Source organism: Zootoca vivipara, chromosome 11 (genome assembly GCF_963506605.1).
Source record: "Zootoca vivipara chromosome 11, rZooViv1.1, whole genome shotgun sequence".
In the NCBI taxonomy this organism is placed as follows: Eukaryota; Metazoa; Chordata; class Lepidosauria; order Squamata; family Lacertidae; genus Zootoca; species Zootoca vivipara.
Genome location: NC_083286.1, coordinates 2,554,857 through 2,582,681, shown reverse-complemented (window position 1 = coordinate 2,582,681; position 27,825 = coordinate 2,554,857). Strand labels below are relative to the sequence as shown.

The 27,825-nt window shown below is 44.6% G+C and overlaps 1 protein-coding gene across 1 annotated transcript; it reads left to right on the top strand.

The window, feature by feature from the left end:
- The first annotated feature begins 66 nt into the window (after positions 1 to 66).
- ABHD17B (abhydrolase domain containing 17B, depalmitoylase) lies at positions 67 to 27,275 on the top strand. Its single transcript, XM_035100085.2, has 4 exons — positions 67 to 416; positions 11,824 to 12,298; positions 19,023 to 19,202; positions 21,370 to 27,275. The coding sequence occupies exons 2-4, from the start codon at positions 11,832 to 11,834 to the stop codon at positions 21,587 to 21,589; spliced, it is 867 nt and encodes a 288-aa protein (XP_034955976.1). The 5' UTR covers positions 67 to 416; positions 11,824 to 11,831; the 3' UTR covers positions 21,590 to 27,275.
- Positions 27,276 to 27,825: the final 550 nt, after the last annotated feature.

Genomic DNA, 27,825 nt, shown 5'->3' with positions numbered 1-27,825 from the left:
CTCGCCTCCTTCCGCTGCTGTCGCCCCGCCCCGCCGAATGGGCTGGCGAGCCGCAGTGTCTCCTGAGCGCCCGCATTGGACCTCGGGTTCCAGCGCCAGGCCCCGGATTGGCTCCGCCTGTGCAGATCCCGCCTTCCTGTCGGTATCCCGGGAGGGCGACTCGGAGGCGAAGGCGCCGCTCCATTGGTCGCTTCTCGGGGCCGCCGGTGACTGAGAGGCGGACCGCCCGCCCGCCTGCCTGCCTGCTCGCTCTCCCCGGCGGCTCCGGCCGGAGTTCTCCCTCGCCTCGCCCCGTGAGCCCAAGCTGCCTCCTCGGCTGACGGCCCTGCATCCTGCGCGGCGGCGACGGCGGCGCCCGCCCAGCCCTGTCCGAAACCTCCTTCGGCTTCCCTCGAGGGACGGAGCGAGCGAGCGAGGTGAGCGGCGCCTTCCCTTCTCGCGCCTTCCCGGCCGCAGCGACCGGGGAGAGTCGGCGGGGTCTCGGGCCTGGGGGGGGGAGGTGCGCGCGCATCCCCCGCCGGGACCCCCGCCGTCTCCCCTCGCGGCCTCCTCCCTCCTCCTCCTCGCGATCCCTTTGGAGGGGATCCTGAGCCCATCCTAAGCAAAGCCTGCGCTTTCCCTTGGGGAGAGGAAGAGGAAGGGGGGGTCGTTGAATCAATGAGAAGCAGAAATGTGAGTATGTGAGGCAGTCGGTCTTCGTTTCCCCCTTCGGGGCGTGAACAGCGCCGTGTTCTTCTACAGGAAGGAGCCAAGGAGGGCCGCCTCCATTTGTGCTCCTCGGAGCTCTTCTTCCCCTGCCCTCCCTCCGCTCCAGGTCCCTTTTCTGCCCTGAGGGATCTCAATACTTGGCAGTCTAAAGCGGAATTTGAATTATGGCATACTTGTAAACAATCATCTTTTGCTTGTTCTACTTCTCCGCTAAAATGAGTTGAAAAACATGCTAGTATGTCATTGCTTTTGAGGCTTTGAGATTCCCTAAGTCTTGTGATGGTGCAAAGAGGTACCAGTCTGGGATGGTAAAAGGCACACAATGTAGGATTTCAGCTGTTATGAATGGGCAGATTGTGTGCTCTTTTTTAAAAACAACAACAACCAGAAAGTGCTATAGCAGGCACCCCCAAACTGCTGCCCTCCAGATGTTTTGGCCTACAACTCCCATGATCCCTAGCTAACAGGACCAGTGGTCAGGGATGATGGGAATTGTAGTCCAAAACATCTGGAGGGCCCAGGTTTGGGGGTGCCTGTGCTATAGTGTAGTTCTTTGGCATGTGAAAATATCGAGTTGGAATTAGTTGCAATATTGTTCTGTTTCGTTGGTTTTTCTTGGTAACTTCATCCTTTCCTGGTTGGGGGGGGGGAGAACTTTGCTTACTTGAAATAGATCAGGTGTTCTTTAGGACTTTGAGCTAGACTTGTTGTGACACAAATCAGGAAAATGTTTCTTAATATTACTTGCCGTTAATTTCTACAGGAAGCATGTGTGTTAGTTCCCAGTTGCAATATACTTGTCATTTGAGGGCGGGGGGGAGATAACTTTTTCCAATTGTGGGTTTAAAAAAATCAAACATTCATATAATGCTAAGTGGACTACTGCAATGCACTCTATGCAGGGTTACCTTTGAAAGTGACACAGAAACTACGACTAATCTAGATTGTGGCAGGTAGACTGGGGATTGGGAGCGGCTGCCGAGACCATAGAACAAGAGCCCTGAAATACCTACTTTGGCTCCCTGTACGTTTCCAAGCACAATTCAGTGTTGGTGCTGACCTTTAAAGCTCTAAACCAGGCATCCCCAAACTTCGGCCCTCCAGATGTTTTGGACTACAATTCCCACCATCCCTGACCACTGGTCCTCTTAGCTAGGGATCATGGGAGTTGTAGGCCAAAACATCTGGAGGGCTGCAGTTTGGGGATGCCTGCTCTAAACGGCCTTGGCCCTGTATATATATTTTGGCCCAGAAGAAGAAGAGTTTGGATTTGATATCCCGCTTTATCACTACCCGAAGGTGTCTCAAAGTGGCTATCATTCTCCTTTCCCTTCCTCCCCCACAACAAACACTCTGTGAGGTGGGTGGGGCTGAGAGACTTCAAAGAAGTGTGACTAGCCCAAGGTCACCCAGCAGCTGCATGTGGAGGAGCGGGACGCGAACCCGGTCCCCCAGATTACGAGTCTACCGCTCTTAACCACTACACCACACTGGCTCACACAGCCAGACACTGAGGTCCAGCGCCAAGGGCCTTCTGGCAGTTCCCTCACAGAGAGAAATGAAGCTACAGAGAACCAGACAGAGGGTCTTATTGGTAGTGGCATCCGCCCTGTGGAACGCCTTCCCATCAGATGGTCAACGAGATTAGGAACTATATAGCTTTTAGAAGAAATCTGAAGGCAGCCCTGTATAGGGATGTTTTTTAATGTTTTATTAGGTATGTTTTTATCTATGTTGGAAGCCATCTCGAGTGGCTGGGGCAACCCAGTCAGATGGGTAGGATACAAATAATAACATTTTATTTGTTTGTTTGTTTGTTTATTTTTCCCTTAAATTTGGTCCACCCACTGCTTGTCAATCTAGTAAGCTAAATTGTACACCATAGTTCCCACTCCATTGTTTATTTAATAGGTCTATATCATTCTTTTTGACAGGAATTGGCAAAGTAGCTTACATTTATAAAACCCAACAGATACACCAAAAAATGTGCTCTGAAATGCAGGAGCAGGCACCAGATATTCCTTCCCATAGGGTAGTTGTTATAAGTTGGCTGAGAGTGGGGAGTCTGGGGCCCAGTCCACCTGGACCATGTCCTTATAACATAAGGGCTCTGTGGGATTAGGGAAGAATGGTATAGTTCAGCTCATGTCTATGGTTTAAGATATTCTCATTCAGAGGACTTCCGGCCGATTGCGCAGCAATGGCGGGCACTGTTCTCCTCAGCTGAGGAGAACGTGGTGCTCCCGAGGCAAGGGGGGACTGTTCCAGCGCAGCGGCCCCCCAGAAGACACCCCAAATTGAGCGTTTCGGGGACATGGATCCAGCAGACGCCAGAAGCGAGCTCCCCACTCCTCTGGCTAGCCTATTTTCGGGCGGCGAGAGAGCAGGGGTTTTTGAGCTAACACGGTGCAACGGAGCATAGCTATCTCGGAGGCACGAAGCTGCGATCCTGCCAGGCATGAATTGGCCATGGGAGGAGATTTAAACAGGAAGTCGATCTCCCCCATTGAGAGTAATGCAGTTAATTTGCCTATAGCCGGAAAATTGAAAGGAACCTATTAATTACCAAGGATTGGACTTAACACCTTACCCCCGGAGGCAGGGTAAAGGGGAGAAGGATTAAATTTATTAAAATCCCTATCAATTTTTTAAAAAATTTGGACTGGGGGAAATCCCCCTGGAAGCTGAAGTCGGGTCCTGGGAGGAAGCAGCGAGCCGCCAATATGACATCACAATAGATAGGAATTTGTTTATCTTTTTGAGCCTGAGAACTGTCAATTGTGAAGAGAGTGTAAAATAGAAGGCTGTGTATAAGAAGTTTGACAATTGCTCTTTTCATAAATGGACACAAGAATTTTAGGACATGAAGAAGAATTAAAAAATGAGACTATAACCAGTTTGGATATAAAATCGGTTTTTGATGTTTTTGGAAATACAATCTGTTCCACTTCCTGCTCTGTTCTGTTCCCATGAAATCTGAGATGAACAGGATGCCTGTAGCCACACCTGATGGCCTGGACTTTAAGAAGGAACTTTTGGAATTGCTTTTGGACTTGAGAAATGAATTGCGGCAAAACAGTATATTGTTGCATGAAAGTAATATACAGTTGTGTGAATGGAACCAGAATTGTCTGGAGTCTCTGGACAGAGAAAAAGGATTAACTCTAACAGAGAACGAAGATGAACAATCATCAGTCTTGGACAGTGTAACTGAATTTTTAAAAAAGGAGGAAGATACATGGAACATTGTTCCCCCAGTGAGAGGGGGAGAACAGAACATCTGTTTGATCCAAGGAGTCCCCACAGAAGAACCAGCATGGAGTAATGTCCTCCCAGTGAGAGAGGGAGGGCAGGATCCATACTGGGGTCAGAACCCAAAGGGAATAAAAACTGAGAAAGGGCTGGAAAATGGAATTATTGCTGGACGGTTTTGTACTACAGTACAGTGGTACCTCGCAAGACGACTGCCTCGCGCAACAAAAAACTCGCAAGACGAAAGCGTTTTGCGTTGCACGAGGGACTTGCAAGACGAGGTTTTCTATGACCGCCACTTCGTCTTGCGAAGCGCGGCCATAGAATGTAACGCAGGAAGGTGGCAAAGGAAGATCAGCTGTCAGCGCGGGAAGCTGACAGTTGATCTTCCTTTGCCCTCTTCCCGCGCTACAGCTGGTTCCCCGGGGCTTGCCAAGCAGGCGACGACAAGCCCCAGCAAGCAGTGCCCGCTGTGCTTCGGCTCCATCCCCCGGAGCCGAAGTGCGGCGGGCGCTGCTTGCCAGGGTTTTTCGCTGCCTTCCTTCCTCGAGCCAAGGGGAAGGCAAGCGGCAACAGCCCCTGCACCGCCGCGCTTCGGCTCTGGGGGACGGCGCCAGAGCCTTAAAAACTTCTGGGGCGGCCATGGCGGGTGAGTCGGCGCCTTTTTGTGCTTTTTTGCCCATAGGTTTCAATGTTTCCTATGGGAAACCGCGATTCGCAAGACGAATTTTTCATAAAACGAATTGATCCATGGAACGAATTAAATTTGTCTTGTGGGGTACTACTGTATTTAAAGAATTGGGGAGGCATCAGGGGATGATTGAGGAAGAATGGTGGGTAGGATGGGACAGGGTGGAAGTGGGGTGAGGGGTAGTAATGGATGTAACTTTTTTGATTGATTTAGATGGTCCGAAACTGGAATGACTCGCTGAAGAATCTGGGAGACCCTGAGTCCAGGGGAAGGGGGGCTAAATTTGTTATAATGTGTTTAAATGTTAGTATGATAGAAGAATTAATATTTAAATTTATGGAAAGCTCTTGGTAAAAATTTTTAGACTAAGGGGAGAAATAGAAGATAGAAGGAAGGGAAAATAATTTTTGATTTGGATAAATTGATTAATTATCAGTGGAGAATAGATGATGTTTTTAGAATAGAATATTCAAGTGTTAATGATAAAATGTGTTAGAATCATTTAAGATATAAGATGAAAACTGCTTAATTGGAATTTTAAAACGGACCCAGTGAGGGGGGAATTGAGGAAGTCAACAGTGTTAAGTAAATAATACAAGATTTGAGATCTTTTAATTTTTTATTTTTTATTTTTGTTTTTGTTTTTGTTCTGTTTTTGTGATTTTGTATTTGGAAAATGAATAAAAATTATTTGAAAGGGGGGAAAAGATATTCTCATCCAGATATTGTTACTTTTACGCACCTCTTATAATAATTTACCCCAGACTACATTTGCTTTTTAAAAGTAGGACTCTTGCTTTATTTGACTTCTAAATCAGAGCTGCCCTAAATCTTTCATTGAGTTTGTCCCAAACAACTACTGTTGGTAGCTATAACCTGTGTTCCTAATGTTGTATATTGATAATTGATTGTAGTGCTTAAGAAACCTATCTAAAAGGAAATAGTGCAGTGGGTAGAAGGAAATAATGTGCTAACTGTTTTATTAAACCGTATGGAAATCTCAATATTATTTTTATTGAAGAATACTCCAAAAAGGTAATATTGCAGATTGTGTTCATGTTTATTCTGCGAATGGTGCTGGGCAGAAGAAACATTTTGAAATTGACCTTGTTAATACTTGACTTCATCAGCCCCTAATGAAACTGAAGCTTAACAAAGATGCATGGAAACATTACATAAAATATGGCTTTGTCATCACTTGTGAGTTTCCCATTAACTTCGACTGAACAGATCAAATAGAGATAACATCTCTGAACTTAAATGACATTAGGTCGGATAAGATTTCACTATTTATGGGCTGTCCTTTCAGTCTACTGCTGCCATTCTGGCTTCTAAAATGAATGGCAGGACACAACTGCTTTTCTCTGCTCTTGGATAGAATAGTTTGGGTGATTTATAACATAGAACACAACTATTTTTTGATATGATCATGAGACATCCAGAAAGTATAAAACAATGCATAAATGCATAAGTATAAAAAATGCATAAGTATAAAAAACATAAGAACATGAATCATTTCCCAAATATAATTATAAATGCACCTCTTATATATGTACCCTAAGTATGTATTCAAACTCAATGAGATGGGGTAATCTCATATACATAAGGTGTCATTTGAGACAAAGAAACCCTCATCTCCTTCTCTGATCTTTCATATTTGTCAGTTTGAAATCCCTGTTCACAACAGTATGTCATGGTGAACTGTAGAAAAATACCAATGCTATTCTCCATAACTGTGTTCAAACGGTGTTTCTGGATCACAGCCAGGATTGTCCTCAGTAACAGTTGATGCTCTTGCTCTCATTTTGAAAAGATACCCAGTGCTTGATTTTTTAAGGGGGGAAAGGTGCCAGTACTCACCATGAAGTTGTTACAGAAATACCACACTTTTAACATTTTGGGGAGGAAAGGTGCCAGTACTGCGTACCCTTGAGTACCCCAGAAAAAAAGCACTGAAGATACCTATCCGTACTCTGCAAATTATTGTTTTTATACAGTGATACCTCACAAGACAAATTTAATTTGTTCCACAGGTCAATTCGTTTTGCGAAAAATTTGTCTTGAGAATCGCGGTTTCCCATAGGAATGCATTGAAACTTAATGCGTTCCTATGGGCTCCGGGGGGCTGGTGGCGGCAGCGGGGCTTCCTTGGGGGAGGCAGGCAGGCAGGCCCCGCTGCCGCCGCCAGTCCCCCGATCTCCGCTTTGGCTCGGGGGACTGGCAGGGAAGGCAGGCAGGCGGCAAGCAGCGCCCGCTGAGCTATGGCTTCAGCTCCAGGGCTGTTGTTGCTTGCCTGCCTTCCCCAAGCTTTGCTTCGGCTCGCGCTGACAGCTGTAGCATGGCAAGAAGGCAAAGAAGATCAGCTGTCAACCTTCTTGCCGCACTACAGCTGGTTCCCCTTTGCGTTCTGCTGGTCTCTGCCGGTTGCTGCTCATAGCGGCGGCGAGAAGCAACCGGAAGAGACCAGCAGAACGCAAAGGGGAACCAGCTGTAGCGCAGCAAGAAGGCTGACAGCTGATCTTCTTTGCCTTCTTGCCACGCTACAGCTGGTTCCCATTGTGTTCCACTCGTCTCTGCCGGTTGCTTCTCGCCGCCACTGCGTGCAGCAACCGGCAGAAACCAGCGGAATGCAAAGGGGAACCAGCTGTAGCATGGCAAGAAGGCAAAGAAGATCAGCTGTCAGCTGTTCTGCGGCTTCATCTTGCAAAGCGCGGCCATAGAAGGCGAAGCGCGGCCATAGAAGGCTTCGTCTTGCGAGACGCCTCGCACAACACAAAACCCTTCTGTCTTGCGAGTTTTTCGTTGCGCGAGGCATTCGTCTAGTGGGGTACCAGTGTACTACTGTATTCTGCACTAAAATGTTTAAATGTTTATTTGATTGTCCTTGAATCTTTCCACCACACTTGGCCATCCTCTCCCCATCACTTTATTTTCCCTGTTTTCCCGAAAATAAGACGCAGCAGGATTTCTAAGCATTTGCGCAATATAAGCCATACCCTGAAAATAAGACATAGTGATAGCCGCAGTTCTGGGGGGCGCCAAGGAAGAGGCGAGGCTGGACACATAATAAAAAAATAAGACATCCCCTGATAATAAGCCATAGTATGTCTGCTTGAATAAAAATAAATATAAGACAGTGTCTTATTTTCGGGGAAACACGGTAGCTGATGTATGGTATGCTATTGCTTAACACTTGGCCAAATAATTCCTAGAAAGACTTCTGAGTAAGTGTATCAGTTTCTTCGAACGTAGCCCGTATAAATTGCTTCCTGTAGTCTGCCAGGTAATTCTGTCATAAAAAATCTTATTTTGAGAGATTGTGTGCACCTTCAGAACTTTTGATATGACTTCCAATCAGAACAATTTGCAAATGTTACAAAACCTACAATCACAACAGGAGCAGCAAAAAATACCATAAGAACAGCAGCTAGCATCCTCTAATGCCTGGGGAAATAAGAAGTCTTATCAGACTAGGCACCAGGCAAGCAACCTGGGGGGGGGGGAGAGCACATTCCAAAGTGGAGATGCAGTTACTGTAAAGCTCTTTCTCTGGCCATCTGCGTGATCTCAGATTTGAAGGCCAACCAAAGTAGTTAACTTTTTTTTAAGATTGAAGTTGTTTTTTAGGATTTTAGCCCAGGAAATAAACTGCCACAGGGGCCAGATTCGGCCCCCGAAACGGACTTTGGACATGCCTGCTCTATAGAGATGATGCTGTGAATTGCAGCAACCCTTTAAGAGACACCTCAAACCATTTTTAATGAGCAAGTAGGATTAGTATATAATGTACAGATGCCTGGATCAGGGGTGTAGGAAGATAGGGGCAGTGGGGGCGAGCTGCCCCAAGCAGCGGGCTCCAACGGGCGCCATCTCAGGCGCCCGCCCCGCCCCGGAACACATGTGACGCCCCTCTGGGAGGTACGCCACGCTCCTCCGGGAGGTGCGCCACGCCCTCAGAACGGGCGCCAGCCCCGCCCCTGGTGCCAGAGCATGAAGCTCCGCCACTGGCATGGATGTGAACTTTATTCAGGTCTGAATAACGGAGTACACTATCCACTTGGAACAGTGTCTTTCAGAGATGTGGAAAGGTGGAATTGGCTGAGGATCTGTCACTGGACCTTTATGGCGACACATAAACTTATCTAGAAACTTGTAATATTTATTTCCCTGTTTGCAAGAAGCCTAAGCTCTATCTGGGGCTCCCCATTCGGCCTTGAGGTAGGCAATGGAGGCAGGTTTAGTGCTCACAGAAACAGCTTTGGTTGCTCCCAAGGGTCCCATAGGGGATTCGGGGGGGTGCTCTTCCTCTAGCAATTGCAGCACTCGAGAAGCCTTTTTAATAAAGGCAGAAAAACTTCAGCAGAGAGCTCTCTAGGTTGGTTCCTCTGAGAGAATCATTAATCTCTGAGGAGAAAAAGCCTTTCGTCCACGAAAGCAGACTTGGGAAATTTTTTGAACTAAGGATGGCCTCAGAACCAGAGAGATGGTTCCCCATACTCACTTCCACCTGTTCTGGTGAGAATCTTGGAGAATCACCCAAGGCTGTGTGCTGAAGACAGGCAGGGTCTTCAGCTTGCCATCTCCTCCTCTTTAGCAACATTGCGAGGAGCAAGGCTGCCCTGCAGAGGCGAAATCATCCTGCCTGCAGATGCAGTTGAAGGGCAGGAATGCGACTGAGGACACATCAGTCGCTGCTCAAATCTCCCAGTTGGTGCTGGGACCCAAAAGTGCAGAGAGTAGGAAAGCACTAGACCAACAGGTGCAGCAATCGCACCTCTAGGAGCTTTTGGGGTCTCCTGAATAAAGGCTGAGTTGCTAAAACAAAATGGCAGACAACAGAGCAAGAGAGGGGGGACATGACAAGAATAAAATAGAAATGAAGCTTGCGGGGGAACAGTGAACGGGAAAACACAGTAAAAAAGAACTCATTCAGAATGATGATCTAGCAAACAGGATGAAGGAGAGAACTAGACAAAGAGACACAAAGACCCAACCATCCCTTTGCAGCAGGCAGGGTCAGTCTGGAGAAATGGAAGGGCTCCTCCCTCTGGAAAGGATATGGCAAGCTGAAGACCCTGCCTGTCTCCAGTAGGGAGGGTCATCCTATCAGGAATGGTGTCCTCCTCCATCTGGTAAACACTGCCGTGCGCCAGCCAAATAGTGGAGATGTCAGTTGCCAAACGTGACAACAAGACATGTTCACTTGGTCATAGTTGGACCCGTGCCAGTCACGAAACGCACCAGGTACCTGGGGAATTTCGAACACTGTGCCTGGTACCTTCCCATCAGTGAGGATTTGTGGATTCTTATTTTTTTTATTAAAAAAATAGATTTTTATTAGTTTCACATAAAGTTATACACAATAACTGTAACCATTCCGAAACATGAAAATAATAAAGGTTCTTTCGAACCTTCAGACCTCCTTCTCTACCTCCATGGGTTCTATTTCAAAAGGTTTATTCTTTTTTTCCTGCATCTTTTACAAGTATCCATCTATTATATAATCATAGTAACCAAAGTTCATTTCACTTTACAAGTGTCATTGTATTCCTGCCAATGACTACAGTGGTCTTTTAAATATATTTTAAAATTATTCCACTCTTTGAAGAATACTTGGTCTTCTTGGTTTCTGATCTTCCCTGTCAGTCTTGCTATTTCTGCGTATTCCATCAGTTTGGTCTGCCACTCTTCTCTGGTCGTCGGTACTTATCCTCCTTTCAATCTCTGGGCTAGAAGCATCCTTGTAGTGCATACATGAACAGTCTTTTATTTTATTTTGGTAGTTTCTCACCTATTATACCTAGCAGGAAAGCCTCTGGGTTTTTTAACTCATTATATATCATTTCCCAGAACGCTTTTACCATGGCACAGGACCACCACATATGATAAAAGGTACCTTCTTCCCTTTTACATTTTCAGCACAAATTTGAGATGGTTCTTTACATTTTCGCAATTTTTTTTGCCAAAGAATATTTTATTAATTTTGCAATACATTACTCATATTCAACTCATTATTTTTCACATTTTCTCCTTTTGGCTTTTTAAAGCCTTGACTTCCGTCCTCCCCTTCTGTTGATTTTCTAACATTTAATGCCAATCAATCTTTGAATTAAATTATTACAAAAACTTATCACTAAAAACTAAATTACAAAGACTTTTCTCTCTATAACTTACAAAGCTTCTTGCAATTCTACCAACATAGTAAATTGAGTGCAACTGTCTTTCAAATATTCTGTAAATTTAGTCCAGTCTTTGATGAACTTCTGGTCCAGCTGTTCTCGGATTCTTCCCGTCATCTTATCCAATTCCGCATACTCCATCAATTTCACTGTCCATTCTTCTTTTGTCGGTAATTCTTCTTGTTTCCACTTTCGTGCAATTAATATTCTTACTGCTGTGACTGCATATTGGAAAAGTTTTAAGTCTTGCTTTTTAATTCCAGTACAGTGGTACCTCGGTTTACAAACACAATTGGTTTCGGAAATCTGTACTTAACCTGAAGCGAACTTTCCCATTGAAAGTAATGGAAAGTGGATTAATCTGTTCCAGACAGGTATGCAGAGTACTTAAACTGAAAATACTCAAACCGAGGCGTACTTAAACCGAGGTATGACTGTAATAGTAGAATTCTCTTTCCGGACAAATTATCCTGGCATTGACATTCCTGCCAACGTATACTCTGATGTTATTCTATATGCTTTCTTTTCTTCCCTGAGTGTATAGACTTGTATGCTGGCTTTTTATTTTTGTAAACAGCTTTCAATAAAACTTTAAGCTGAAGAAATGTGTATACATTTCTTAAATTAGTATCTAGTTTTGTTTGATATTACTGGCTTCTCAGAAAGATATAGGCACTGACCAAGTACTAACCTATAAACAACCTAACATTTGCCTAACATTGAAAAAGAAAAATAGAATGACAAGTCTTTAAGTTGGGTGGTAACATACTTCGCAATGGACCCATTGAAATATGTGGACTTAAGTTAGTAATGTTTGTTGATTTTGGTGGGTATTACTTGGCTTGATGGAACTTACCTTGTTTAGCTTGGATGTGAAAAGTTTTTTTGTTCTGCAAATGTAGACAGGCAATTGAATCCCTGGCGTGTTAGTGCTTGATAACATGCATGTATGGGAATCTTACTGGAAGCTCACACTTTTCTCTCTCATTTCAGATTGGAAGATGAATAATCTTTCGTTTAGTGAACTGTGCTGCCTATTCTGTTGTCCACCATGTCCAGGAAAGATCGCTTCCAAACTGGCATTTTTGCCCCCAGATCCTACATACACATTGATGTGTGATGAAAGTGGGAGTCGCTGGACTCTACACCTTTCTGAACGAGCAGACTGGCAATATTCCTCTAGAGAAAAAGATGCCATTGAATGTTTTATGACTCGAACCAGCAAAGGTAACAGGATTGCCTGCATGTTTGTGCGTTGTTCCCCTAATGCCAAGTATACTCTGCTCTTTTCACACGGAAATGCCGTTGACCTGGGCCAAATGAGCAGCTTCTACATAGGACTTGGTTCACGGATTAACTGCAACATATTTTCATATGATTATTCTGGATATGGAGCAAGTTCCGGAAAACCAACCGAGAAGAATTTATATGCTGACATCGATGCTGCTTGGGTAGCTCTTAGAACAAGGTAAATAGAAACGCATTATTTGTATGTGTATATGCAAATGTATTTATATTTAATTTGAATAAAGGTTTCCATTTAATCAGGTGAGCTTTGTACATCAGTAGTCTGGTCCCATATTTTGCCCTTTCACCTTTCAGGAAGATGGAGAATAATACTAATCATTAAATACCAAAGAAAAATAACAGTTTATATTCTGGTGGTTGGCATCATGTAGCAGTTAGAGAATTGGGGGGGGGCAGCAGGGGGGAAGGAGGAAGTGTAGCTGTTAGGTTGTGACAGAGCGGGTGTGGGGTGAGAAGTAATAATGGACATTATTTTTTGACTGGCTAAGATGGACCAAAACTGGATTGTTTTATGGAACTTGCTGAGTCCTCTGGGAGATTCCGAGTCCAGGGGAGGGGGGGGGCAGCATTAGATATACCGTATATACTCGAGTATAAGCCAAATTGTTCAGCCCAAAAAATGGGCTGAAAAAGCCCCCTCGGCTTATACTCGAGAGAGGCTGGCGGTGGCGGAGAAAGGCACAGGACTGGGGGTTCGGAGAACCCCTGTCCTATGCCTGCTCTGTGCGAGGCGGGGGGGGGGAGAAGCGGCGCCTCCCCCCCTCTGCCAACAGCTGTGAAAAGAACAGGACTTTCCGAACCCCCATTCTATGCCTATGCCTGGCTGAGGCAGCTGCCACACACATTTACATGGCAGCGGCAGCCACCTCAGCCAGCAGCAACAACCGTGCCCACCGCCACTCGCTCTTTCCTCCAGCCCCAGCGGGGGGTGGGGAGGTGTCGCTCCCACTATGGAAGGAGTCGAGCGAGGCAGGAAGCAGCAGGCGCGGCGGTGTGTGTGTGTGCGCGCACGTGCGAGAGAGAGTGGGGGGGGAGAGCGCAGCACCCTCCTGCTGGAGCTTGCCCGGGTGGCCTTCCCGCAGCCATCGCTCGTTCTGCTGCTGCTCTTCATAGAGCGAACACGGGGGTGGGGGTGGGAGCCAGAATTGGAAGAGCTGGGCTGTGAATTAAAGCAGTGTAAAACACCACAGCCACTCTCATGTTTCCCTCAGGGATCGCGGTGGGAAGAGAGAGAGAAAGAACATGAGGCAGCTGAAGGATTGAAGAGAAAACATGGGGGGGGCACACAGAGCAGCGCAGCTTCTCTGCCCCACCCACCCCCGTCCATCCCATTTCTCGCCCAAGCCCCCTTTTCGTTCTTTACTGTTGGCTATAGCTGGCTAGCTGGCTCCCATCTGCCCCTCCTTCCCAGAGTTGAGCGAGAGCTGCCGGGAAGGAGGGAGGGATGGAGTCCGGGGCCGCTGTGTGTCCGCCGGTGTGCGCACCTGCAGGAGAAGCGAGGGCTCCGCGCCTGGAAAAGTCTGCTCTCCGGTTGCACAGTGCCATTTCCTCAACGCAAACACGCACTCTACACCTCCACCTGCCCACCCTCGCTCATGTCAATTCTGTTCTGTGGGCCAAATTCAAGCGTCCCTCCGTCCTGCGCCCGCCCCTCTCCCTCTCCTGCATAACATAAAATATGTTATGAATATTTGATGATTATAGGTTAAGAATAATTTATGATCATAGGTTAGGAATAATGGAGTGAAAATGTACGAGTGTTGAAAAATGGTTTAAGATATAACATGAAAATTGCTAAGGATGGATTAAAAATGGACTCAGTGGGGGGGGGGAATCGAGGAAGTCTATAGAACAATGTTAAGTAGTATGAAATGTTGTTCTTTGTGCTTTTTGTTTTTTGCTTTTTTGCTTTTTTCTTGTATTTTTTATTTTTATAAAATGAATAAATATTATTTGAAAAAGAAAAGAAAGATAACAGTTTATATTGGCAGAGCCCATAGCAAATGGATTAATTATTTAGTAATTTTACATCAGGAAGGAGACCCAAGTGAGAGGCTTCTTGCTCAAATCCTTACTCCTGATTCATCTGTTCAGAAAATATATATTTCTGTTCTGAAACTGAACCCTTTCAGTGGAGATAGACTGTTTGAACGTTTCCTTATTTGAGAAAAGAATCTGCAGATATGTAGAGTCTGCACATTTAAGAACTGGAATTCTAGCCAGCCTTCTTTCTGGTTTGCATACCTATAGCCATTCATTTGCGTTTTCCAACACTGGGGGACCTTTTCTAAACAAATGGCTCTGAATTCTTAAAAGGCAGCTTTGCAGCCGAGCTGGCTTTAAGCAAGTCTTGCAAATCTTAGGTTTCCTGTTCACCGCCATCTTTCCATTCACTTATATTTACATACATCTGTGTCCACATTCAGACACAAGCATACCTACTAATTTTCTGATTAATTCCAATTTATCTCCTCCCCGCTTTCTTCTTGTAATTGTGGTTGTCACTCCTCACTCTTCAAGGATGGAAGAGACACTTATTTCTCCATGATGTTTTTGATCCAAAAAGTGAGCACTCTGCAGCTGTGTGTACAGCCTCTCTGACCATTAAGGGTTAAGCTGTGTGTGTGTGTGTGTGTGTGTGTGTCACACATTCCAGGCTCGAAACAGCACTGTAGTGCTAATTCCTATTTGAGAGGCAAAATAGAGTTTGTGGAGACTAGAATTTACCTTGGACCAATTACCTTGGCCCTAGTGAATTGCTTCTTCAAATGTCACTGCAAGAAACAGGCATCATTTGTTGAAAACCTGAAACTCAAATCTCTCAAATGTCTACTTAAGTTAGATATTGTTTAAAAGTTGAACAACTGAGGGTGCTTTCGGATCAAATAGTTAAGATTTCTTTAATATGAGGAGGCTGTTTGTTTAAAGGAAATTTTAAAGGAAATACATATTTAAAGGAAATATATATTTAGACTGGTTGATATTTCTGAGGCATTGTGCAGAGATTAACTACTTTCTGCATTCTACAGGTGAATTTTTAAGACCTTTCTACTGCCAGGTATTTATCCTCTGCAGTGTTCTAACATTTTAATTACTTGAAAATAAATCTAAGGGTAGGAAGAAGCTTTTAGGCTTGGTTCTGCTCCACCTTCTAACCTTTTTTCCCACCTGGTAGAACATTTGCATTTTAAATACTTGCATATATAGAGATTTATGAGTAAAAATAGAGCTATATTTTTATTGTATAGGTTTCTGCATAAAATAGTGTAGAAGAAATGTGCACATTGTATGTTTTACTAAGATTTGTGCAGCTTTTTTGTGTTCTGATATTTACTAGGAACTGGTCATGCACGTATTGACTAGAAGTGTGTAGGTAAAACTGGATGTTAAGTGAAAGGATCTGGTAGTTGCACAGGTACTGCAAAACATGCCCTATCCTACAAGTTCCTGGGAGTCTTTCTCAGAAACCTTTTGTTCATGAATTCAAATGGCTCCAAACATTTAAGGTGTGATTCTGTGTTGTATGAGGGGGGTGTCTGCTCATCTGTTGGGACTTCTCCTTTCTGCCTATCCCTGTCCCTGTGGGACCATCCATAACAGACTGGGGAGGGCTTAAGGGGGAGAAGAAACTGGAAGTCTGGTTGTACAAGTAGATTTCCTTTGCACAAGAGAATGAACATTGAGTGTCACTTTTAAGAGATTTATTTTATAACAATAAGGGCTAGTATTTGATAGTCATGAGTAATACATATATGGTAGTTGAGTGGTGAAACAACTTGATAATGAGGCAAGACAGGCTTTTTGGGGGGAGGGGGTCCCTACCATTGGTAAATTCAAATCTGGAAGTGAGACTTAAATTTGAACAGAGAAAGCGATAGTTGTGGTGTGCAAGTATATTGTTTGTTACAAAACTAGAACTAGGATTCTGCGTTGTGGTAGTCAAAGATCCTAAGCTTAAAAGCTGCATATTGAAAGCTTTGGGTATGGTTCCAAAGTTACAAGCCTGCCTCCCCAACCCCACCATTATTCACTTGCTGTTTTTCTTTTTACCCTAAGATGTATGTGGCTGCCAAAATAATTATACCAAAGAACATTCACAATTTGCACTCATATAGGTTGTGAGACTAACACCAACTTTTTCTTTATTGGTTCCTCCTTTCTAATATGGAGCTAGGAGACAGAAGAGAGAATGGAAAATCTCTTCATCCTAAAATTGTTTCCTAAACATTTTAAATGATTCATTATCTATAGTCTGGCTGCCCCTAACTTTTACAATCAATGGTATTGTGGAATTGGTTTCGGTCCTGGGTGGTGTAAAAAATTGGTGGTTGAGCTGTCAAATACTGAGAACTACAGTGGTACCTCTACTTACGAATTTAATGTGTTCCGAATGCACATTCGTAAGTAGAAAAAAAATTGTAAGTCGAATCCCATAGGAATGCATTGGGAGAAAAAAATTGTAAGTCTAAAAATTCGTAAGTAGAAACAATCCTATCTAAACCGCATCCAAGATGGCGGACGGAGCTCCATTTGTAAGTAGAAACATTCGTAAGTAGAGTTATTCGTAAGTAGAGGTACCACTGTACTTCCCTTTATGTGATAGTGTAGTCCATTGGAACATAGTTCATTGATCTGAAAGCTTATCCTGTGTATGAAACTATTCCAAGATAGTGGTTTTAAACTATCTTTTGTACATTATCAATATATTTTATGCAGTGCCATGAGCCCCTTGATTATAGAAGTCTGCCATTTTAGCCAGTTGACATTAAATTAGTATCGCTCTTTTAAAGACCTAAGCACAAGCTGTACAAAATCATATTGCTGTAATTTAACTGGTGTGTACTCTGCACCAGCTGCCGTGTTCTAATTTTAATTTTATGTAATAATCATTCTCTCCATATTCTCTCCATTCATGCAAGGGGGTATTGGTAGCCTTGGGTTACCCCAGGGTTTGCCAAAGTACAATTTCTTGCCTTTGGAGAAAATTAGTTGATGCTGTGCTGTAAAACACCCACACCCACCCTTGCTGCTGTATTTTATTAATGATTGGTTTTAAGTATTGTACCATATTGGCCCGAATATAAGACACACCTTTAAAATTCAAGGCTTATTTTCGGGTGTGGCCCACCTCCCAGCTCTACTGCCCTGAAAACTTAGTGTTTTATGGCCAGTGAACAGTTTGCAGGTGGTGATGGAATAGAAAACTGGGTGGATGGGAGAAGGAAGTACCATGCAGAAGGGATGACTGGATGACTGGCTGCTGGCATGGGCCAGTGAACAAGAGCACTCCAAACTGCCATATTTTGCTGCTGATCCCACCAGTCTATCCTGCTTTCTAGCTTTGTTTCATGTTTGATACAATGAGTGTCTAATGAGTTTGAATTGGTTGCAGTATGAAGGAATAATGTTTCCTATGTATAAAAGGAGCAATTGGAGAGTAACTGGAAGGTTTGAGTCCCTCTTAGTTTGCTTGTCCATCTTCAAAGAGACACCACGCTAACAGGAGGAGTTAGCACTTGTATAGTGAATTCAGGTGTTCAGAATGTTTCACATGTTATAATCCTAAGGACCCTACAAGATGGCTTTCCTCAACCTGGTGCCTGCCTCCAGGTGCTTTGGATTGCAGCTCCCATCAGCCATCAGCTGGTGAAGCTCAGAGAGGGAGGGAGGACCTTCCACAGCATGAAGGTTCATGGGGAACCTTCTAGAGGGGCCCTGCCAATGGTGGGTGCAGTCAGAGGCAAAAGTGGGTGGACTCTTAACCTTCTGACAGTTGGCTACATTTCAGTCAAGCAAAAATCAGGTTTCTGTGCACCTATTATCACCGTTGAAGGTCAATGTTTTTTGCTAGGCAGAAGCACTTGCAGAGATCCCAAAGCAGGCCAGTAAAGGGGGGTCACCTAGAGGGAGTCCTGAGAGTCAGATAGAGGAGCCTGGAGGTCCACTGTGGAATTTGCTCCCACAAGATGCGGCCGTGTCTGTTAACGTGGACAGCTTTAAAAGAGACTTCCAAAAATTTGCCGAATCCTATGTTCTGCCTCCCATGTCAGAGGCAGGTCTCTATGTACCAGTTGCTGGCAATAACAAGTCAAGAGTTGTTGCCCTCCTGGGTTCTATGCAGGCTTCCCAATTTTCCAGTGTAAGAACAGGATGCCCAACTAGATGGACCTTTGGCCTGATCCAGCACAGCACTTCTTACATTCTTGGGTATCTGGTACATTTTCCCTTCTTCCTTTCTCACAGTTGATTCCAGTGGCATAGCAAAATAGCTTGACTTCCTTCAGTTCAATAATAGCCTGCTGTGTGGCATTGAAGGGGAGCGTAATTTTTGAGGAACAGTCTGAAAAACACTGGGAAGTATTTGAGTAGTTCTCTGTAGCCTGGACACAGCCACTTGTAATAATTCTCCAGAGAAATGTATTTGCCTGGCTTTTTATTACCTTCCCCTTCTGGCACACCCTCCAAGATAGGTAACAAGGCTTGGATATGGTTTTGCTTGCCCTTTTTAGACTGGTTTAGAAAATGTGTGTTTGTAAATAGTTTTTTCCCTGAATTTGAGAAAGAAATACAGATATTTCTGCCATGCAAATAGTGAATGCCACTTTTAAACAGTATTGCAAGATGTTTTTAAAAAGGATCAGCATCTGCTGCATTTATTGGGTCTCAGAAGTATAATGTTTTACCTATACCTTTAAAAAACCCTATTTTAAAGCAAATAATTTTATTACAAATTGCAGAATTCAAGTTATTACCCGTCAAGTTTGTTACACTTGATGACAGAGCAAAAAATGGTATATGCTTTGGAGTTTGTATGAGTTTTCTAACATTTGTATATACAGTACAGTAATGTTATTCATGGAATAACATGCTACTTACTTTTTCAGGTACGGCATCCGCCCTGAAAATGTGATTATATATGGACAAAGTATAGGAACGGTGCCATCTGTGGATCTCGCTGCTCGTTATGAAAGTGCTGCTGTAATTCTTCATTCTCCTCTGACCTCTGGAATGCGTGTAGCTTTTCCTGATACCAAGAAGACCTACTGCTTTGACGCATTTCCAAAGTAAGCTGTAGTATTATACAGTTAGACAAACCACCTAGAGAGCACTTCATAAACAAAGACTAGAGAAGTCACTAAGCTTAAAATAAAGAAGCCTTAATTAGTGCAGAGCTGCTTGAGTTTGATTTTTGCTGTGAATGAGACTGTTTAAAATGGTTAAAACAATCCCCCCCCCGGCTCATCAAACTGGTAATTTCCATATGAATACTTTCTAGTATTCCTCAACTAATGGGTCTCTCTGTTGGCATTGTGTCAATAAAATAAGGCGCACTTCAGAGAAACAAAGAATTTGAAGCTAACAGGTGATAGCCAATCACTGCTACCGTGTTTCTCATATTTTAAGGCATCCCCAAAAAATAAGCCATGACAGGATTTCTAAGGGTTGGTGAAAAATAAGACATACCCCGAAAATAAGCCATGTCGTGTAGCCCCGACCGAGCGAGAGGCGAAGGCGCGGGACCCAGCAGGAGCTCCCTGCCTGCTTCCCCGAGCCGTCGCGCATCGGGGGACAGAGCCGAAGATCGGCGGGCGCTCCTTGCTGGGCTTGACAAGCCCGGCAAACAGCGCCCGCCGATCTTCGGACCTGTGCTGTGTGACAGGCAGGGGTGGGGGGAAGCGGAGATCGTTCTCCGCTCTCCCCCCACCCCCGCCTGTCACCAAAGATCGGCGGGCGCTCCTTGCTGGGCTTGACAAGCCCGGCAAACAGCGCCCGCCGATCTTCGGCCCTGTGCTGTGTGACAGGCGGGGGTGGGGGAGAAGCGGAGATCGTTCTCCGCTCTCCGCCCACCCCCGCCTGTCACCGAAGATCGGCGGGCGCTCCTAGCTGGGCTTGACAAGCCCGGCAAACAGCGCCCGCCGACCTGTGCTGTGTGACAGGCGGGGGTGGGGGGGAAGCGGAGATCGTTCTCCGCTCTCCGCCCACCCCCGCCTGTCACCGAAGATCGGCGGGCGCTCCTTGCTGGGCTTGACAAGCCCGGCAAACAGCGCCCGCCGATCTTCGGACCTGTCCTGTGTGACAGGCGGGGGTGGGGGGGAAGCGGAGATCGTTCTCCGCTCTCCCCCCACCCCCGCCTGTCACCAAAGATCGGCGGGCGCTCCTTGCTGGGCTTGACAAGCCCGGCAAACAGCGCCCGCCGATCTTCGGACCTGTCCTGTGTGACAGGCGGGGGTGGGGGGGAAGCGGAGATCGTTCTCCGCTCTCCCCCCACCCCCGCCTGTCACCAAAGATCGGCGGGCGCTCCTTGCTGGGCTTGACAAGCCCGGCAAACAGCGCCCGCCGATCTTCGGACCTGTCCTGTGTGACAGGCGGGGGTGGGGGGGAAGCGGAGATCGTGCTCCGCTCTCCCCCCACCCCCGCCTGTCACCAAAGATCGACGGGCGCTGTTTGCTGGGCTTGACAAGCCCGGCAAACAGCGCCCGCCGATCTTCGGACCTGTCCTGTGTGACAGGCGGGGGTGGGGGGGAAGCGGAGATCGTGCTCCGCTCTCCCCCCACCCCCGCCTGTCACCAAAGATCGGCGGGCGCTGTTTGCTGGGCTTGACAAGCCCGGCAAACAGCGCTCGCCGACCTGTGCTGTGTGACAGGCGGGGGTGGGGGAGAAGCGGAGATCGTTCTCCGCTCTCCCCCCATCCCCGCCTGTCACCGAAGATCGGCGGGCGCTCCTAGCTGGGCTTGACAAGCCCGGCAAACAGCGCCCGCCGACCTGTGCTGTGTGACAGGCGGGGGTGGGGGGGAAGCGGAGATCGTTCTCCGCTCTCCGCCCACCCCCGCCTGTCACCGAAGATCGGCGGGCGCTGTTTGCTGGGCTTGACAAGCCCGGCAAACAGCGCCCGCGTGCACTTTATTAAAAAATAAGACATCCCTCAAAAATAAGCCATGTCGTGTTTTTTTGAAGAAAAAATTAATATAAGACATGACTTATAATATGAGAAACACGGTAGTGTAGATGGGTTTACCCTTCCTCTCAAGACCCTGCACTCCCCAAATCCGCTCTGGATGGAGCACCAACATTGTGGATCAGATTTGGCAGACACACAGGCAGCTGCCAGGGGGCTGGGAAGGGGAAGTCAGTCTTCTCACTCACAGGCAGGCAGAGTTGGATGTTGCCTAATGTTCCAAGGATGGCTATTTGTGAAGTTGTGTACTGATTTCTTTTTTTGTTTTCCTATAGCATTGACAAGATCTCTAAAATTACATCCCCGGTGTTAATAATCCATGGGACTGAAGATGAAGTGATTGACTTTTCACATGGCCTAGCATTGTTTGAGCGCTGCCAAAGACCCGTTGAGCCACTGTGGGTAGAAGGGGCAGGACACAATGATGTTGAGCTTTATGGACAGTACCTTGAAAGATTAAAACAGTTTGTATCACAGGAACTGGTGAATTTGTAAATTGCTGCATATATTATTTGCTGTTGAATTTCATGGCAGAACTGTAGATCTTTATAGCCACAGCATAAAACCTGATGGTTTTGTTTTCAGATTGGGTCAGTTGCCTTCAAGCATGTACAGGTAATGTTTGGAAACATAATTAATGAAGATTTTAATACCAGTATTAGCTGGAACTGTGGATGTTGGGGACAAGTTTGTGTAGCTCATCTATTTTTTGCAAGTTTTCTTAGACTAATGCATAAGTCAATTTGAAAGTTTTTCTTAAGATGTACAAAAACCATAGAAAAGAAGAAAAAAAATTAATTATGTAAAATCAAATGCTGTAAAAGTGTTGCCAAATGCTTTAGCATATCAAACAAGTTTATATACAATATTTTTAAAACATCTCGAACTGTACTGTGATCTACTCTGTTGCACAGGTATAATTGAAGCAGTTGTAAAATATAAATAGCCATTATATTTGAAGGAATAGGAAAAAGGAAAAACAACCACTGGAATTTACAGGCCCTATTATATAGGGAGCAAGTCAAAACATGTGTTTTATTATCTTTCATGTCTTGTTCTCAATGTTTTTCTCTTTTCCTGAATGACTAATGGCGAAAAATGCGTATTTAGCCATTTGTGTCGCTCTGAAAGGCACAAAATTGTGATTTTTAGAACTACTCCTGTTAACAGGGTACATATTAAAACAACTAAACACAGTGGTTTCTCTGAAATCGGTATGAAATACGAATATCATTGTTAAGTGGCCATTTTGGAAATCATCATGTAAAGAAACAGAACTTGGATAATACTAAACTAATATTTCCTCTAACTTTTTTGTATTGGCAAACATGCAAAGTTGCAGTTGTCATTTCAGATTTGATTTGAATGTTTGTAAGTGTAGGACTAATTGTTTCAATTATTATGAAATACCTACTAATGTACTCCTATATAGTGAAATGAATGTTGACACCTCATAGTAAAAAAAAGTTGCCTTTCCCTTGAATACATTTTTGCTTGAATAAAATATAAAATAGACCTAAAATGTAGCCTAATTTGTAAACAAAGTAATACTCAAACCACACTGTGCTTCTCATTTTAAAGCCTTACATAGTTTACTTGTTCGACTCATTTTTGTGATTGTCTGGGGGAAATGTATTCTGTATTGTGAATGCCTAGATTCTGATATGTTTAACTCAAATAACAGAAATTCCACACACTTGATGCTGAGCTTTTCCTGCAAAGCATAAACAGCAAAGTTCCTGACATAGCACAATTCCCTATGTGACTAAAACATCTTGCCCAAATCTGCTGCTTCCATTATCTTGACCTCTCTTTCTCCAGCTCTTTGCTATTTTCATAATCCATTTCTACTTGAGAGACTCAGCTTGTCTCAGGATACACTTTGCTTAAAAGAAGTCATGCTAGCTTCTAATTAAAGCTTAGAGTAGCTTTAATGTTTTCATAAATGAAGGAGTAGACACATTAAGTATACAAGGGTAAATGATTTATGGCTTGCCACAGTGGGTGGCAAATATGCCAAAGTTACTGGGTTGGATTCAGAGGTGTATCCTATTGGTCCGCCCCACTGTATTTAAACAAACATCATGCAATATAGTAACACATTGTGCCCCTCCCCAATAAACGGAACAAATTATGCCATGATCTCCGTCCTTGTTGCAGGCAGTCCCTCTGTTCCACCTGCATCACACTGAAGTTGTCCCTTGACTATGTGGAGGAGAGTCAGTTGTAGCAGGGGGGGGGGGCAAAGCAAGCAGACAGCATCTATGAACTGACCTGGAGTTGTGCTAGTTGAGCTAAAAACTTTCTGCTGTTGCTAATTGATAGAACACACATTCTGTGCTTAAGATTTTATAGGTGCCATCATGATTCTGTTTGTTAAATAAGTTGAGACCACAAATTAGAAATGTATGCACTAGCGTAGCATCATACTCTTTGAGGTAGTTTGACTCGACATATAATGTTATGTGCCTATGTAAATTTTGGCTTACAATACTGCAAAATATGCATACATTCATATTAGTTTGGCCTTTGAAAGTGTCACTAAACTTACTGGAGCTGTGAAAGTTGAGGTTTTGTAGCTTGATAAGGGACTATAAGGGACGCGGGTGGCACTGTGGTCTAAACCACAGAGCCTAGGGCTTGCTGATCAGAAGGTCGGCGGTTCGAATCCCCGCAACAGGGTGAGCTCCCGTTGTTCAGTCCCGGCTCCTGCCCACCTAGCAGTTCGAAAGCACATCAAAGTGCAAGTAGATAAATAGGTACCACTCCGGCGGGAAGGTAAATGGAGTTTCCATGGGCTGCTCTGGTTTCGCCAGAAGCAGCTTAGTCCTGCTGGCCACATGACCCGAAGTTGTCTGTGGACAAACGCCGGCTCCCTCGGCCAGTAAAGCGAGATGAGCGCAGCAACCCCAGAGTCATCCATGACTGGACCTAATGGTCAGGGGAACCTTTACTCTTTTAACTATACAGTACAGGTATTTCTTTACTCTTCTGCACTAGTGAAATCAAAATGTTTGGTTATTCTTTACTGAAAGCAGAAATCTATTTAATCCTCAATCTCCACCTTCTCTCCTGTGTCTTGCTTAAACATTCAGCGCTGTGGGTTAAACCACTGAGCCTAGGGCTTGCTGATCAGAAGGTCGGCGGTTCGAATCCTCATGACGGGGTGAGCTCCCATTGCTTGGTCCCAGCTCCTGCCAACCTAGCAGTTCGAAAGCACGTCAAAATGCAAGTAGAAAAATAGGAACCGCTACAGTGGGAAGGTAAACGGCGTTTCCATGTGCTGCTCTGGTTTGCCAGAAGCGGCTTTGTCATGCTGGCCACATGACCTGGAAGCTATACGCCGGCTCCCTTGGCCAATAATGCGAGATGAGCGCGCAACCCCAGAGTCGGTCACGACTGGACCTAATGGTCAGGGGTCCCTTTACCTTTACCTTTTTAGTTCTAGAGAAGCTCTGCTAAATTTTCTTCTATCTGGTCACTGTCAGAAATCCATCCCTCAAACATCATTCCTCAAATTGTTTTTATCCAGATGCCCTGTTTTGATATGAGGGGGCAATTGGCTCAGTTAATTGCTGAGAGAAAGCTTACCGGTTGACTTTCACCTCAGATTAGTACAAGACATATACGACTGTGTTCTTTGTTTTCTGTTTGTCTTGGGTATGTTTCAGAACCTTAATAGTTTTTCACATGAAAAGCTGCTCCAATAAAACTCAACTTAATTCCAAAGTACACCTTCACAGAAACTTACATTTAATCCAGGGGTTGTTTTATTTTTTAAAATGAAGTAAAATCAGGGCAGCGATATAGGTGGCCATATGATAGCTTTAGAGCTAACCAGGGTTGGTAACTTAACTTTGCTAGTCTACATGTGAAATCAACATTTGTCTTTGGGTAAAGCAGCTTGTAAATTCATGGTAGGGCTACAGTTGTATTGTTAATATATAACTTATAGTTGTATAGGAAGCTAGTTGTGTAGGAAGCTAACTTTTATTATGTCCACACTACCCCACATTTCCGATTGTAGCTGTGACGAATGGGAAAATTTACCTCATTGTACAGCTTGATGCTACAGACAGCCACCCCCCTGGTTGGTGCTGCATTACAGTGACTTTATAAGTGGCTGCTGTGTAGCATTGTCCTCTCTCCTGTCCATCCTTGAGGGTGTTGTGGGCAAAATGATCCATTTTTATCAGCTAGTAAAGAGGCAGGCTGCAGCCTCTGGATGCGGTTGGCCGGCAGATAGTAATTGTTAGTGTGAAAAAGCATTAATATACTTCTCCCCCCCCCCCTTTATATTCAGAGAAGTATGATGTGCTTTGCCATGTCAGGACTAATTCCTAATGATTTAACAAACTTGGGACATGCCCAACATATTAGCTGTGGAAACATTGATGCAACCTAGTAATCTAGGTTAGTAATCTAGACTACCATAATATACCTTTTGAAAATACTGTAAATAAATTCAAATTTGCTTATCCTTAGTAGAATCAAATTATGCTACTCAAAACACATTTTGCACAAGGCATTTGAGAGGGGAGGGGATTGGGGATGGGCTTTTGGTCAAGAGCGGTAAGTATGGCTTCTAAAAATGTATTTGCAGTAGGGCTCTGCATGGGCATTAAAGCCGACATACACTCCATAGATCCAAGTAAGGCTTGATGCTCCTTCTGTACTGATACTTTTTAAATATATACACTATAGGGCTGCTAGTGGCAACTGGGATAACTTTTGCAAATGACCACTGCATCTTTTCACTTTCAAGTGAAAAGGTATTGGCCAGAAAAAGCTTGTCATCTTTATTTTAGGATTGGTGCTAAAAAGCAGTATGAACTGCTTGCATTGTCTGTAGAAACATTAGATTAGGAGATTCATTTCATTCCTGTGCATTACAAGCTTGGCAACTCTTGGTGTTCATGATTTTGGGGGGATGAAGGTGGCTGAGTTGGATCCTATAGCCTGAGAACAAAATGGGCACATGATCTGCGACTTCAGGCTGAGCACTACCTCAAACTGGTCTGGTTACTTAGGGATATTTGAGACCCTCACAACTGAAAGTGAGCTTAGAATACAATTATGGAAGTGTTGCTTTAGTAAAGAGGATAATCTAATGTTTCTACAGGCAATGCAATGAATTATCTGAAATGGAAACTATGTGCATTGACTTAAATCTAAACCATGTTAATGCTACTAATGTTTTGCTTGTGTTATTTCTCTTCTCTCAAGATTCGGTTTATCTAAATTTGGGTCTAAGCTTTACCCACTGTTAACTGTTTAAACATTCTGCTGATTATTGTACATGAAGACAACTCAAAGACAACACAAATAAAGCCTATCTTTTGACTATTTCCTTGTTTCAACATTTTTGTTGTGATTCTTTACAGTTTTACAGAAACTGATTGGAGCAAATGTTCATGAGATCATACATTTATTGCCTATTCGCCAGTGGATGCTAAAGGTGTATTAGTAAAAACATTATTTAGAATATGAAGATGAATTTGGTTTTTGCTACCTAGGAATTAGCAAATCAAATTTTCATTTCATACCTGTAATATATAAAGTCTATACAAAAAATACCATCTTTTGCTCTGTCGTGGAAGCATATAAGTATAGTATAAGTACCCATGCCATGGCTGATGTAAGGTTGTATATGTCAGAGATGAGCGGTCTCTGGCCCTCCAGACAATGGACTATGATTTGCATAATCGGTGATCATTTGCCACATGGGCTGGGGCTGAGGAGCACTGAGGACTCCCAACAGTATAGGGAGGGCCACAGGTTTCTTATTTCTATCACTGTATTTGTAGTTGAAATCTGTTTCTGCAGGATTAGCAGCATAGCAATGCGGGTGATGCTGTGATCTCTAAACCACCGAGCCTCTTGGGCTTGCCAGTCACAAGATCAGCAGTTTGAATCCCTGTGACGGGGTGAGCTCCTGTTGCTCTGTCCCAGCGTCTGCCAACCTAGCAGTTCGAAAGCATACCAGTGCAAGTAGATAGGTACTGCTGCAGCAGGAAGGTAAACGGCATTTCTGTGTGCTCTGGCACTCATCATGGTGTCCTGTTGTGCCAGAAGTGGTTTAGTCCTGCTGGCCACCTGACCCAGAAAGCTGTCTGTGGACAAATGCTGGCTCCCTTGGCCTGAAAGCAGAGATGAGCGCCACCCCACATAGTCAAATTTGACTGGACTTACGGTACTTTTCCGTGTATAAGACAAAGTTTTTATATTTAAAAACTATGTTAAAAATTGGGGGTCGTCTTATACATGGATAGTGTATATCCATGTATAATGGAGGGGGGATGTGGGATTGGTTGCTGCCGCGAGCCTTAGATTGTCAGCCGGTATTTGGCGTGTTATGGTGGCTGTGGCAAGTGCTGGTGTTGATTGGCTGTCGCTGCTGCACTAGGATGGGTGAATGGCAGCTTCTGCCAGCGCGGGGACAGACGATAGGTGGCTTTTGGGACGCATGCGAGTGGCACCGTAGGTCAGGTGGGTGAGCTATTTTCACCAGCCCCCCCCCCTAAAATAAGCTCAACAACCCTGGGGCACCCCTCGTTAAAAAAGCTCAACAAGTCTGGTCAATCCTCCCCCCAAAAAACTCAACAACTCAGGGAAATCTCCCCCCATTTTCTTAATTTTGTGTCCCCCAAAATAGGGGTGTCTTATACACAGGGGCATTATATACACTGAGAAATACGGTAACTGTCCAAGGGTCCTTTACCTTTACCTTT

Excerpts from the sequence above, each read along its gene's own strand:
- ABHD17B (XM_035100085.2), top strand. The coding sequence starts at position 11,832 with ATGAATAATCTTTCGTTTAGTGAACTGTGCTGCCTATTCTGTTGTCCA. Across the intron at positions 12,299-19,022 it reads TGGGTAGCTCTTAGAACAAG|GTACGGCATCCGCCCTGAAA; the intron begins GTAAATAGAAAC and ends TTACTTTTTCAG. Across the intron at positions 19,203-21,369 it reads TGCTTTGACGCATTTCCAAA|CATTGACAAGATCTCTAAAA; the intron begins GTAAGCTGTAGT and ends GTTTTCCTATAG.